We start from the raw sequence: 14,377 nt of genomic DNA, 5'->3' as shown, positions 1-14,377 counted from the left end.
TGGTCCACATGCCTCCTTTATCACTAGACTGTTTCCTCATGCCTGTCACTGGTTTGCACAGCATAAAAGCCTAGAAGTTTGTGATTTAGTTAGTGTATGAAGTAACAATTTATCAGAGACACAAAATTGCTAAACTAAGCCCTGGGTATTATGAATGTGAGAAACAGAAGACGTTTTCCTGCCTTGGTCATAAGCTCAATTGTATAGACAAAAGGATCCGTGTAAGCAGTTAGAGATTAATAAAGTACAACATTAACGAGGACTTAGGTTGAATGATATGAGAATAAAATATAATCAGGTTCCAAATCCCTTGGCATTTCATATCTGCTCTTTATTTTTCTCCTCAGTACTTACCCACTGCTAGTTGCTAGCATGCTCTACCTTTTACTTCTTTATCTTGTTATGCTCATCTCCTCCACTATGCTGTAGTTTCATGAGGAATTCTTTTTTTTTTTTTTACAGAGAAAGTGAGAGAGTGTGAGTGTGCACTGGGGAGGGCCAGAGGGAGGGGGAGTGAGAGAATCTTAAGCAGGCCCCCCACCACCCAGGCCCCCTCACGAGGAATTTTTATCTCTCTTTTCACTAGGGTGTTTCCAATGCCTGACATATGGTAGATGCTTAAGAGATATTTGTTGAATGGTTGGAATGGTGTTCAGAGAAGGAAGTAATCGCTGGAAGATAGTATAGATATTTATGAAAGACTTCCTGGAGAAGTTACATCCTGCAACAGACCTTGAAAGATAAGGTTTATTAGATAAAAAAAAAAAAAAATCAATTTTATTTTTATGTGAAATTTTTTCAGATCATATGTTTCTCCTAATTTTCTTTTAAAGCTTTATATGGTTTTCAGAGCCCTCATTATTCACTCCTTTTAGAGTTTGACAGGGTTGACCACAAAGCCTGTTTAGTCAGTAAGTGATGCCAACCCTTCTATACTATTTGCAGTAACTGCGTATGTTTATTATGGACGCAATAACACATTGTATTCAGATCTTCTTTATTCTCTGTGTTATGGTATCTGGGAGCTTTTGCTTCATAGCCAGTCAAAATAAGTACAAATGAGTTTGAATTTGTAGGCGTATTAGGGCTCTGGTTGTTTCATGAATTAGGGGTCATAACTGACCATTGTTCCTGTAAGTTCTTAGATTTTAGCAAATTTTGATCAGAGTTTTAAATACATATACACACATATGTCACAACGTTTATCATTGCATTTTCCCTTTTTACAGTTTCCTTTTCTGTTTCTTTATCTTCCAAGACTAAATTAAAATTAGCTTTTGAATTAAAACTATTAAAAATGTTAACTCACCAAAATGAGTTATAACTGGAACATGTAGGTAATATAGGTTTGCGTTATTCTTTTACCAAAAAAATTTATTAATTGATTTCCAGTACTGGCTTTGTGCAGTGTTTTTTCCTAAGTACAGAATTAGATCATTTCTCAGGCCATTATAGCTACAGTAGATTTAGTAAGCATCTAGACTACTTTATTTTAGAGGTGTGGTAACTAAGACACAAGGACAAGTGATTTGTCCAAAATCAGACTGTTAATTTGTAACAGGGCCAGAATGATAAACTAGATTTTTAGCTGTTGTTGAGAAAACCAAACTGTGGCTAACCCTTCTATTATGCTAGTAACTACTTTATTTAAAAAAACTGTTTTTAATGTTTATTTATTTGAAAAAAAATTTTTAACGTCTTATTTATTTTTGAGAGACAGAGCATGCGTGGGGGAGGGGCTGAGAGAGGGGAGACACAGACTCTGAAGCAGGCTCCCGGCTCTGAGCTGTCAGCACAGAGCCCGGACTGGGGCTGGAACCCACAAACTGCGAGATCATGACCTGAGCCATGAACTCTTTGATTCTTAAATAGAAAAGTGAAAAAAAAAGTTTCTAAGTATCGTGTGCCTATCCTATATATATCCTTTTCTTGTATTCTCTGATATTTTCCTAGGATTCACATTTTAATTGAAGTGGATTATTCGAAAATAGCCCCTTGTATTCTGTGCTTTTTAGGTTCTTTTTTTTTAAGAAAGGAGCTCTGTTTTGGGGGGGAAATAATTAGCAAATATAGTAGGTTGGATAAGAAGAAAATGGCTAAAGATGTGGAAGCAGTTAGACAACCTCAAGTCAGGACTGGAGTTACTCCTGGTTGTAGTTGCCTAGTAGCCATTAAATTCAGTTACTTATTTTTAGTCTGTTGTGTTCCTGTATTATACTTTCGATGACTTTGCTGGACTTTTTAAAATCTGTTGGTTTGACTTAGTCTGATATTTGATGTTGTTTTTCTTGTCACTTGTATGCCTGTAGCCTGTGTTTTGGCATGGCAAGTCATAACTGCCCTTTGTTCTGTTGCAGATCCCTGCCTGTCACTGAGTCCGCCATGTTTCACAGAAGATGATCGATTCAGCCTGGAAGCTCTTCAGACAATCCATAAACAAATGGATGATGACAAAGATGGTGGCATTGAAGTAGACGAAAGTGATGAAGTAGGTGGAAAACTTTGCTTGGTGTTCTCTTAAATTTTCCCGTTGTTCCTCAGGTGACTCAGCTCCATCTTTAACATCTTCAGTTTTTCTCTTTGCATTTTAATTTATATGGTTTTCCTTTGTTCTTTTCTCCCCACGCCTATAGAAGTCGTCCCAGTTCAATAAGAATCCTCACGTTCTTGCATTTCTCAAGCATAAATCTGTTTTGACGGTATCAGTTATCTGTTGCTGCTTTACAAACCACCACAAAACTTGGTGGCTTCAGGTGACAACAGTTATCATTTTTCCTGATTCTCTGGGTTGATTGTGCTCAGCTGGGTGTTTTCGTTGTTCCCTTAGGTATGGGTTGAGGTCACTGGTGGTTGCGTTCAGTTGGGGACTCTGCCGGGGCTGGAATGATGACCTCTTAGTCTTCACAGTCTGTCTCCATGTGGTCTCTCATCGTTCAGAATCTAGCTCAGGCTTCCTTACAGCATGGCAGCTGGCTTCCAGGGGGCAGTGATCGGAGATAGCCAAGTTCCCATGTGAAAGTGCTTATCATGCCCCTGCTTGCCAGTGCCTGTTAATATCAAATTGGCTTAAAGCAAGTGATTTGGCTAAGCTCATAGTCTGTGTAGGAGAGGATTATACAAGGACATGAATGCCGGGAGTTGTGGTTTATTGGGGGTCACCAGTGTAATGGTCTGCTGTACCTGCTGTGTGTGTAAATCATGTTTCATTTCTTAAGCATTCTCATCTTCCCCCCCAGCGTACCTCCAGTGTCCCTCTTAGTTTCTCCATGGAAGTTGTTTTCTTCACTTGGCTGTAGTCTTATTCTAGCCAAATCCCCTGGTCATTTTCAGGCCTCTTCCTTTGTTATGTTTGTCATGGTTGAGTTGCTTCTCTTTTGGTTCATAGGATACTAAATTACATTATCGTCTAATGTTACGTAACAGTGACATTCTCTAATCCCATTGTTATCTAATAGTAACATTCTCTTCAGATTAATTCTTGATCTGCCGTATAAAACATTTGTCCTGCAGATGCACATCCTTTTTTAGGCTCTACTGGACTCCCCTATCTCTAAGCCAGGCCACCTTCCTGACCGGCGTATATTGCTTTCTGTCTGACATCTTTTGAGTGTTCTTACTTCTGCTTTCAAGTTAGTTTGTCTGAAACAAAATCTCAGCTCTCCTCTTTGAAATCCCTCACTGTTCAGTGGCACCTCTATACCTACTTCTCCTCAGTTCTAATTCTTCTAAGTCAGGGTTGGCAGACTTTTTGTTGTAAAGGCCCAAATTATGGGTTGAAATGTGTCCCCCGCACCCCCCCAAAAAAGGACATATTTTGAATTCCTAACTTCTGGTTCCTCAGAATGTGACCTTATTTGTAAGTAGAGTCATTTCAGATGTACTTAGTTAGGCTAAGGATATACTGGACTTGTGTGGGCCCCTAATCCAGTATGACTGGTATCCGTGTAAGAGAGGAGAAGCACCATGCAATGGGGAGACACTTGCAATGGGGAGAAGATGACCCTGTGACAATGGAGGCAGAGGCGGGAGTTACAGCGCTGCAAGTCAGGGAATGACAAGGATTGCTGACGACATCAGAAGCTAAGAGAAAGGCATGGAAAAGAGTTCTCTGTTTCTACAGAGCTCAGTTTCCTCAGTGGTCAGGTGGGTGGGACTGAAAGTTCCAGCCCTCTAATCACCTGGTCTTTTGCTGACCTGCCCCGTCCTGAGATGATCTAGAGGCCCCATTCTAAGTCATCTTTTAGCATGAACTCAGGTGTGATCAAAAGGGGCAAAATACTCTCCTGTCGCTCAGGAAATTCCTGTGCCAGGAACCAAGGACAAAGGCCAAATATATTTCTTACTACATCACAATTACAGAAACATTTAAGTCTGAAAAGAATAGCAAAAATGCACATTTTTTTAAGTCATTAAAAGTGCCATCAGAGGGAGATCTGTTAAAGTTGTGTATAATATATAGACAGAGAGGTATTAAGTAAGCTTATGCAGGTATTTGACAGCCTATTTAAATGTATCTGATTGCATAATAGTTCCTCGAATTACAAGTTATTTTAATCTTTTTAACCTCATCGTCAGATATTAAATGCTCAAATGTGTGAAGTGTTATTATCGCCATGCGAAACAAAGTAAGCATGCGTGGCTATATAACTTGTACCTCAGGGAGACTCGTCTTGAGTCATTCCAGTTTCAGTGGAGTTCCAAACATTTTGTAATAAACGTTAGAACTAAAAACCTTTTGTTAAAATTTAAAATTTATGTTAAAAGAACTTAAGAATTCTGTGGGTATGACAGGTGCTTTGATGTTTAGAAACAGAAGATGCTATCCTTGGCTCTGCATTTCTTCTAATATTAATATTTAAAAGCAAATAAAGTATGCCTTTATGTTTCATCAGTACCGTACAGAATCTAGGAATCCACTGCCCAGTGTGTAGCTACTAGCTACATTGGGCTGTCGAGCACCTAAAATTGACCTGTGTTAAAAGTGTAAAATGCACTTCAGATTTTGAATATGAGAAAAATAGTGTAAAATATTTGAACTTTAAAATATCGATTACCTGTTGGGAATGATAATATTACGGACATAGTGGATGTAAGATATAAAACTAATTTCATGTGTTTCTTTTTACTTTTTTTAATGTGACTTCTGGAAAAGTTAACACCACTTACTTAGATCAAATTAATTTGTATTGCACAGCTCTGATCTAGAGGCTGGCATGTTGTAGACTTTAAGGAATGAGTTGTTAATTCTGTGGCCCCTGGACTGTTTGGTGCCTTCTGTTCAGAATAGCTACATCTTGATTTGTATTTCTCGTAAGTGTCTGTGTTTTAAAGAAGTAAATGGTAATACCGTTATGGGTTTCGAGCAGTCATCATTCAAAAACTTAATGAGTTTAATAGAAAATCTTTTTTTCTTTAAGTTTATTCATTTATTTTTGAGAGAGAGACAGAGAGAGTACATGGGGGTGAGGGGAGCAGAGAGAGAGGGAGAGAGGGAACCCCAAGCAGGCTCCACACTGTTACCATGGAGCCCAGTGTGGGGCTCGAACTCACAAGTGTGAGATCTTGACCTAAGCCGAAACCAAGAATCAGACACTTAACTGACTGAGCCACTCAAGGTGCCCAATGGGAAATCTTAATTAAGAAAATTAAAATACCTAATTTCTTGTGATTTTTTTTTTTTGCTTGAAATGTTATTTTTTTTAATTTAGAAAAATATTTAGTATTTGAAAATGCGAGTTGAAAACTTAATTTTTTTTCTCTGTAGTTAGTGCCTCTGCTTTTTGTTTTTTTTTTTGTTTTCGGTTATATGAGAAAGCATTTACTTTTCTAATTTATTCATGCATTTAATATTGAGCTAATATTTGAGGGTCTGGTTATGCCAGATACTCAAATAGAGCTTAGAGTGTATCCGGGACAAAACAGACAGAATCCCACATAAATCTTCAAGCCCTTCAGTGAACATTCTTTTGGGGCGAAAAGGCAGACTAAACAAAAAACAAAATAAGCTGGGAAAAGAGGGCTGAGGACAGGTAGATGATAGATAGCTGTGATTTTAAATAGGGTGGTCATGGCAGGCCTCATTCAGAAGGTAACTAACATTTACTTAAAGTGTATGCTGTATTCAGTACTTGGACAAGTAAGAGAGTAGGTATCTGGCAGTTTTCCAGTACTATTCTCAAACTGAAATTAGAGGACATGAGTGTTTTAGATTAGGAACAGGATGTAAAGCTTTTGCTCCGGCCTCAGATCAAAAAGATTAGCTGTCAGTGCATGCTCAATCTGTGTGTGACCTGTTTGGACTGAGTTTTTGATTACCTTCAGGGTTGTCTGTTCTGCCAGTATTGAAGATATGTTGGAAAGTGTAGGTACTTTCTTAACAAATACTTTGAATAAGAGAAATGGATGGTTTCATTGCCCTGAGCACAGTGTAGGAGGCAGTGAGAATTCATGTCGTTATTGCCTGCTTTGTGACTGAAAACCTTATTATAGTTTCTAGGGTGTCTGAACTTGGTTGTCTGTTTTTACTTTTCCTCTTTTTAAAAAAATTTTAAAAATCCTTTCCCCTCACCTAATTTTTCTTCCTTTTTATCCATGCTTCCTTTTTAGTGAGGTCATTTAGAATAAGTAGTTTTAGAGTTTTTGTTCTTATCAGCTGTTTGATGTATATAATCAAGCTTAAAACCAATTTATATAAAAAAACTGTACCTGGTATTTTGGTTTTTCTTACATTTAGCTGTTCTGCCTGAAATGCACCTTTGTCATCATTTGTGTATACACTGCTTAGAAAACTTAGCTAACAGCACAGATATGTGTCTGAAATAAGGAGAATCACGATGAAAGCAGGCAAAAGTAGGGTTAGAAAAACCTAGTAGAAAATACCTTTTATTTATTATTGTTATTATTTTTTAACGTTTAGTTATTTTTGAGAGAGAGAGGGAGACAGAGCGTGAGCAGGGGAGGGGCAGAGAGAGAGAGGGAGAACCAGAATCTGCACCAGGCTCCAGGCTCTGGGCTGTCAGCACAGAGTCCAATGTGGGGCTCGAACTCACAGACCATGAGATCATGACCTGAGTCGAAGTCAGACCCTTAACCAATTGAGCCACCCAGGCACCCCTAGAAAATACTTTTAAAACAGGATCAGTGAGTTTTGGAATTATGTGGAGTACTGCTTCCAAAGGAATAAATGCATGTAGTTTTTACTGAAATTTTTAAGTTAAAGTTGTAACTTATGTATTATCTTTTGCTATGGGGCAAATTCCCCCCAAACTTGGTGGCTTACCGCAGCGAAAGTTGAGCATCTCAATTTCTGTGGGTCCCAAATCCAGGTGTGGCTTAGCTCGGTCTTCTGGCTTGCGGGGCTTTCACCAGGCCGCTGTTCAGATACCAGCTGGGATTTCGGTCTCAAGGCCTGGTACACGGGGCTCTGGGCCCCCACAGATCTTTACTGGTTGTTGGTTGGAGATAACAGTTTGCTGACACATGGCTCTCTCCATGGGGCTGCTCGTAGCATGGCAATGGGATCCCTCAGAGACAGTGGGAGGGCACTCTGGGAGAGAGAGAGACACAGAGAGAGAGAGAGAGAGAGTGAGTGAGTGTGCGCCGCGCGCAGGAGAAGGCAACAGCATGGAAGTTCGTCTTTTTGTAAGCTAAGCTTGGAATTGGAATCCCTTTTTACTTTTTTGCTATATTCTCTTTGTTAGAAGGGAGTCATTAGGTCCGGCTGGTATGCAAGGGGAGGCTGTCAGACAAGGTATGAAGGTGAGGATGTTGGGCTCATGAGGGGCCGTTTTAGAGGCTGCTTACCAGTTTGTTTCTGTGCTCTGCTAACTAGAGACATTTGATGGGGAATTCTCAAGCCATGGAATTATAAAGTAGAAAAACAATAAACTCATAGAACTTCTTTCAACAGACTCCATATTGCAGGGGACCCATAATAAGACTTCATGTTGATCTTACTATATGTCTAGAATTTTAAAGCATTGATATGTCTGATTAAAATTATCTTTGAAAAATTTTTTTTTTTTTTTGCTGGGGAGAGTGAGAGAGAAAGTGCGAGTGGGGGAAGGGCTGAGAGGTGAGAGAGAGAGAGAGAGAGAGAGAGAGAAAGAGAAAGAGAGAGAGAGAATCTTAAGCAGGCCCCGATGTGGGACTTGATCTCACAACCATGAGATCATGACCTGAACCGAAATCAAGAATCGGGCACTTAGCTGACTGAGCCACCCAGGCACCCCTAAAAGTATCTGTTAAGCAGTGGGTTGCATGTGTCATCATGTACCAGTACCACTTATGTGACCGAAGGATCACTTGGCATTGACCTGAAAAGACAAGCAGGGTAGAGGTGAGGTGAGGACAGTGGGTGCTACAGAGCTCTTGCTGTCTGTTAAGTTGTAATTATTGAGGGGTTTTCCTACGTATTTGAAAGTTTTATAGTTTCATAGTTCAGTTAACTAACGTGTCATCATAAAAACAGACTTTAAATCTTTCTGGAAAGTAATAGCAATAAGCATCCAGTTTAGGGTGGCCGAGGGTGTTAATAGGTATTCAGTAGAAAAAAAGAGGGTTAAATGGCCAAAATTGGGAAGTGATGGATTCATTTAGTTTTGTTACTACAGGAATTCTCGAACTTACGTTTATGGCTTTGTGTACTAAAAGAATAGGAAACATTTATTGAGCATTTACTGTTTGTTTCGCACTCTGAGCACTTTGCATGGATTATGGTATGGACTTCTCACAGCAACCCTGTGAACAAAGAGGATCCTCTTTATCTTATTTGCCGGTGAGGAAACAGGCTTAGGGAGGTGAAACGGTATGCCCACGGCCACCAGCTTGTAAGTGCTACAGCCCAGGTTTGATGCCAGACTGAATTCATGTTCTTGGTTTCTAGTGTGTGTTGCTTTCTTATGTTGATGAGTATAGCACATCACCATCATTATGCCCTCCCTGGTACAATTTACAAATCAGTAGCTATATGTAAGTAGTGTATAGATTTAGTAGATGTACTGATACCTACACACACACACACACACACACACACACACACACACACAGTTGTATTAGATGTATTTGATATATGTACACATGCTGTAATCCTGTTACGCCTTTTTATAGTGTTCACAAACACGCAAATTAAAAATGAGATAAAATCAAATGTAAATGGAAGTTCTAATATTTTCTCCCTCATGAGTGGATTAGATTGTATATCCCTATGGGGCCTGGGGAATTGAAACTGGAGACTGCTGCACGAATGAATTATAAAGCAAGATTTGTTTTCAGTCACATATACTTCATTCCGTTTTTATGAGAACAGGTAATTGTGAGGAGTTTTCAAAACAAATTCCTACTAGTGTTAATATTTATTTTTCTCTAATTTTCATTGTTCACTATACACAGGTTTCTTTTTCCTTTTTAAAAAGTTCATTTATTTATTTTGAGACAGAAAGAGAGAGAGCGAGAGAGCGGGAGCACAAGCCATGGACAGACAGAAACAAAGAGAAAGAGAATCCCAAGCAGGTACCGAGCTGTCAGCTCAGAGCCTGACACAGGGCGTGGCCTCACAAACCATGAGATCGTGACCTGAGCCAAAACCAAGAGCCAGATGCTTAACTGAGCCACCCAGGTAGCCCTGTATATAGGTCTCTTAACTGTGTAGCATATCAGTTCCTGATGTTCTTTTTTTTTTTTTTTTTTAATGTTTGTTTATTTTTGAGAGAGAGAGCATGAGCAGGGTAGGGCAGAGAGAAGGGGGACAGAGGATCCAAAGCAGGCTCTGTGCTGACTGCAGACAGCCTGATGTGGGGCTCGAACTGACGAGCCGTGAGATCATAACCTGAGCTGAAATCAAGAGTAGGACACTTAACCAACTGAGCCACCCACGCGCTCCTAAATTTTTTTTTTTTCCTAACTGCAGTTTGGGCATTTCAGAATAATATAGAGGCTGTGTGTTTGGAAGCAAGGTAGACAAATGGTTGGGGCACTCTTCTTTGCATGATGCCTATGGAATGAGGAAGCAAAGGCGATAAATCCATAGGACAAAGTGGATCACTGCAGCCAAATCTTTGGGCTTAAGGAAGTGGATGAAAAGGAGTTGGTACAAGTTTAAAAGATTGCTCTAGGGATTCAAAGTATGCTTCCTGGACAAAGTGGCAACTTTTGGAAATGCAAATACTCAGGTCCCATCCCAGGCCTACTGAATCAGAAATGTGGGAGTGGGGCTCAGAAATCTGTTGTAACAAGCCCTCTGTTGATTCTGATGCCCATGTTGTCCTTTAATAAATGTAATAGCTGTTTTTGCACTATACTTTTGTAACAGTTTTTATAATCTCAGGCACAGTATTTATATTTGGCTACTGTGATGGTCTTGCAAAAGATACTGTTTCCTGCCCCTATACTTTGTGATTTCACTTTGCCCAAGTCCTACCTTAAGTTTTTCTTAATATGTTCTACAGGAAGTCATAAACATGTATAACACAATAATTATTACTGTAAAGCAGAGTGTGCATGTGTTTTGCTGGGGACAGAATTCTTACTTTTGCTCAAGTAAGATGGTTTTATAACTTAGAATGGTTAAGAACCATTGTATAAATTATTGAGATATTAAGAGCATATGTTTATTATTTCATAGTTGTGCTTGGGATATTTCTTAAGTTCTAAGTTTGCTGCCCTGCTTTATCTAGTTGAGTATCTGGGCTCTTTATGTTTTATCTTGACAATTGTAGTACCTCTTTACTGGGCTTCTTTCTCTGTCTCTTGCTTTTCCAGTTAATTTACCAACTGCTATTATCTTTCTGTTTATATTTGATAAGATCTAATTCTCCCAGACTGTTTCTATTCTTGTGTCTCCTTGTCCCTCAAAGCAACCACCATAATAACCAGAGGACTTTGTCTTAACCCTACCCTGTCCTGCCATCCAGACTGTCTTGCCCTTGCCTCTGCCCCCTCTGACTTTGATGTATTATAATGGGTTCCCTCTTCTTTTTTTTAAAGTTTTTTTGTAAATGTCTTATTTACTTTGGGGAGTGAGAGGGCAACATGTGCGAGAGAGGGGGAGCGGCAGAGAGAGAGGAGGATAGAGAATCCCAAGCAGACTCTGTGCTGTCAGCATGGAGCCCCATGTGGGGCTCGAACTCAAGAGCCATGAGATCATGACCTGAGCCAGAATTGGATGCTCAACTGACTGAGCCCCCCCAGGTGCCTAATGGGTTCCCTCTTCTTGATACATCCTTAGTTGCATGTCATTTGAGGAGTTCAGTACATATGGATTAAGTGGGCTTTTGTGCTGCCAGTAGGTAGGTACTTAAATATCATAATAGTTTCTGTGGAAAGATAGGTTTCAAATGGCAGATACGTATATTTAAATGCAACCAGTTTATAAACTGGGAATGAATGGTCTATAGATGAGATCTGTCTATAAAGAGCCAAAAACTTACGAAATCATTTTCAACTCAGCACCTTTGCCTCTTTCTAGGAAGTTACCACAACCCCTGCTTCAACTAGTAAATCTTTTAGTCCCTTCCTCCAAATTATTTCCTCTTTCTTTAGTCAGAATGTCTGGCAATTATGTTTTCATGAAAAAGAATCCTTTCCCATTCTTGTTCCATTCATTTTTAATTTCCATTGACAGGAGTTTTGTGTTACAAACCGTTGTAGACCGGATGAGGGCAGAGCGGCAGCAATGTGAATGAGGACCTGTGTCTGTACTGAGCGCAGTGGCCAGTCCTGCCCCTCTCCTCCCCTTCTTCCCTGGGCATTTTCAGGATCACGGCGTGGCACTGCATTTACGGAATGTATATTTTTTGAGTGTGTAGCAAACTTCACGTATTGTCTCGTCTTCTGAAACATCTTTCAGTTGGGGTGTACAAAACCTATTTATTCCTGTTTCACAAATGAGTTAAATAAATTTGTGCTTTTACTATAACATTAACTCCATCTGTCTTACTTTGTTGTTATGGATAGGGTGACCATATAATTCATCATCCAAACTGGAATACTTTTGAGAGTAAATGAGGTTGCTATTAATAATTACACCAGGACAACAGGTGAAAGGGGACTGTCCTAGGCAAATGGGGCCATGTAATGAACTCACTCTTTCTTACTGCAGTCTGCTTTCTGTTGTAATTACCTTTACCCATGTTTTACGCGCTTCACTAAGTTGTTATTAAATTGATCCAAGTATTGTGCCAAGGTTTGTGCTATTAGTAAAGCTTGGATTTCAGTTTAGTTTATCAGGCTGTCTTTATGTATGGAGCACTTTGTTTTCTAGTAACATGACAGAGACTTCAGCATTATTCCATTTTTTCTAGAGTTAAGTGATTTTTTTTTTTGTCTTTTTATTCCCTGGAAATAATACAGTTTAACAATATTTTCTGTATTAAGGTGAACTAGTACTCATTGACCCTTTCATTGATTGCTAGGATTTTTTTGTAGTAAGTTTCTGGTTGTCCCAAATTTTCATATCTGAAGAATATTCCATAATAGTCTAAATTTTCCTATGCACCTATCCAGTGTTTGGCCTGCCAGAATTTCTTCCCCAAGTAAGTGCTGCAGTCACTAACCACATGGTCTTCAGAAGACTGTTTTGCTCTAGGCAGCATTTCGTGTGGCCTTAAGGTAAGGTGCTGTGCTGTATCAGGGAGCTGGATGTAAGGTAAACTGTTCTTTTCCTCAGATAGCCCTGCCGTATGTTGATTATACCATCATGGTTCAGAAAGCATTTATGGTGTCTCACATGCTCTTTAGCAATGTTGTTTTGGGATAGGCAAGACAGGTCATATCCCTGTTTTATAGACGAGGAGACGGAGGCTTAGATTGTTACTTAGGTCACATAGCGTAGGAGCAGGGATAGAGCCCAACTGTCCCAACTTCCGTTCATTCTGGAACATGTTGAGACACAATTCCAGGTTGTTGCGTTTTGAACTTGTGTTCAGTTTTGAGCTTTGGACTCAGAAGGAGTCTCCCTGGATACGTTCTTGAACGTGTTTCTATTAATGACCTCAATTTGAGTTGCAGACCTCTAGACATTGATGTCAGCTCTTTCACTAGAGCCTCATACCTGCTTCTTCCCCGTATTTGTTCTGAATCATACTGACTTACGTCTTAAGTGTTATCTTAAGCATGGCTGGAGAACCTGCCTCACCTCACCTTAAAGACTACTTTCCCCTGTATTTCCTTTAGGCTTCCTATCCTGGCTTTGCTGGGTCTGCCTGGCTTGACACGGCTCATAGCATTGATCTAGTACTGGTAACACCAGGTGTTGATGAGCTGCATATTTTTATTACCCTCCCACCCCCCAGCCTTTTTATAGGGCTATTGGGCCTGGAGGCTGAAACTATAAGGCTATGAAACTCAGTTGGTAAAGAGAACCTTTTTAAAACTGAAGGAATATTTTGTCTTAATCTTGAAAATGTTTAAAATAATCGATAAAAAATCTTTGAGAGCCTTTCACTTTAATTGCTAACACTTGCCAATTGACCTTTATTTTTATATCTCCTAAGTTCCTAAAATTTCTTTCAAGTCTTAGAGAAGTACAGGAATTTTTATGGTCTTTAAAAACTATTTTTCGAACTAAATAGCTGGGTTTTTTTTGTTTTCATTTTTCTTTTTACTTAGTTCCTTCAAGGGCTCGGGAAATATGCCTAGGCTCCTGACCAAGGGTGTTGTTGAGCATTCATTTAAAAACAAAACACACCTAAGGCTTTAAAGTTTCTATTTATATATATAGCACTGTATGAATATGGGGCAGAATGAAACAAGCCAGCATAGACTTCCACGGGCTTACCCTCTACTAGGGATATAAAGACAACGTATGTCAGGGCATATTATGTACTAGGGATACACGTGAATCGTGAAAGTGCTCTTGTGTCTCAGAAGAGAGACTGTACATTTGTTTGAAGAGCATCTAGAAAAACCTGGAGTAGGAGTCCTTGAGATGGGCCTTTGGAAGTGGGCAAGGTTTTTACAGGTGTAAACGATAGGTGAGACACTCCAAGAGGAAGGGTCAGAGTAGGGAAAATGCATTAAAGGAAGAACAAAGGATACTAATTTATGTAATAGAGAATACTCAGTCTGACTGGAGTATGGTGGTGTGGGGGATAGCATTGAAAGGAACTTGCTTTTTTTTTCCTTTTCCTACTTCTGGCTACTTCTGTGATCTCTTCATTGTTCTTTTCTTGCACCCCAAACTGTATGTATTCCATAATTTTTTTTTAAGATTTAATTTTTTTTTAGAGCAATTGGGGTTTACTACAAACTTGAGAGGGAGATACCGTAATTTCCCGTATACCTCCACCCCCACAATGGGGTGCGTTCTCTTTCATTATCACCCACCACATTGGTATGTTTTTTACCCAGAATGAACCTACACTGACATGTTGTAATCACC

General features: G+C 39.5%; 1 protein-coding gene across 4 annotated transcripts in view; it reads left to right on the top strand.

Annotated features, from left to right (window-relative positions):
* STIM2 (stromal interaction molecule 2) overlaps positions 1-14,377 on the top strand; it is a 150,533-nt gene that overhangs the window by 59,532 nt on the left and 76,624 nt on the right. For all 4 annotated transcript variants that reach the window (XM_053217481.1, XM_027052538.2, XM_027052464.2 and 1 more), the window contains exon 2: positions 2,358-2,488. In XM_053217481.1, coding sequence (XP_053073456.1) covers positions 2,441-2,488 — 48 coding nt within the window. In that variant the 5' untranslated portion in view covers positions 2,358-2,440. The remainder of the gene's footprint in view (positions 1-2,357; positions 2,489-14,377) is intronic.

This window comes from Acinonyx jubatus, chromosome B1, assembly GCF_027475565.1.
Source record: "Acinonyx jubatus isolate Ajub_Pintada_27869175 chromosome B1, VMU_Ajub_asm_v1.0, whole genome shotgun sequence".
Taxonomy (NCBI): domain Eukaryota; kingdom Metazoa; phylum Chordata; class Mammalia; order Carnivora; family Felidae; genus Acinonyx; species Acinonyx jubatus.
The sequence above is the reverse complement of the archived record's forward strand: the minus strand, read 5'-3'. Positions and strand labels throughout refer to the sequence as shown.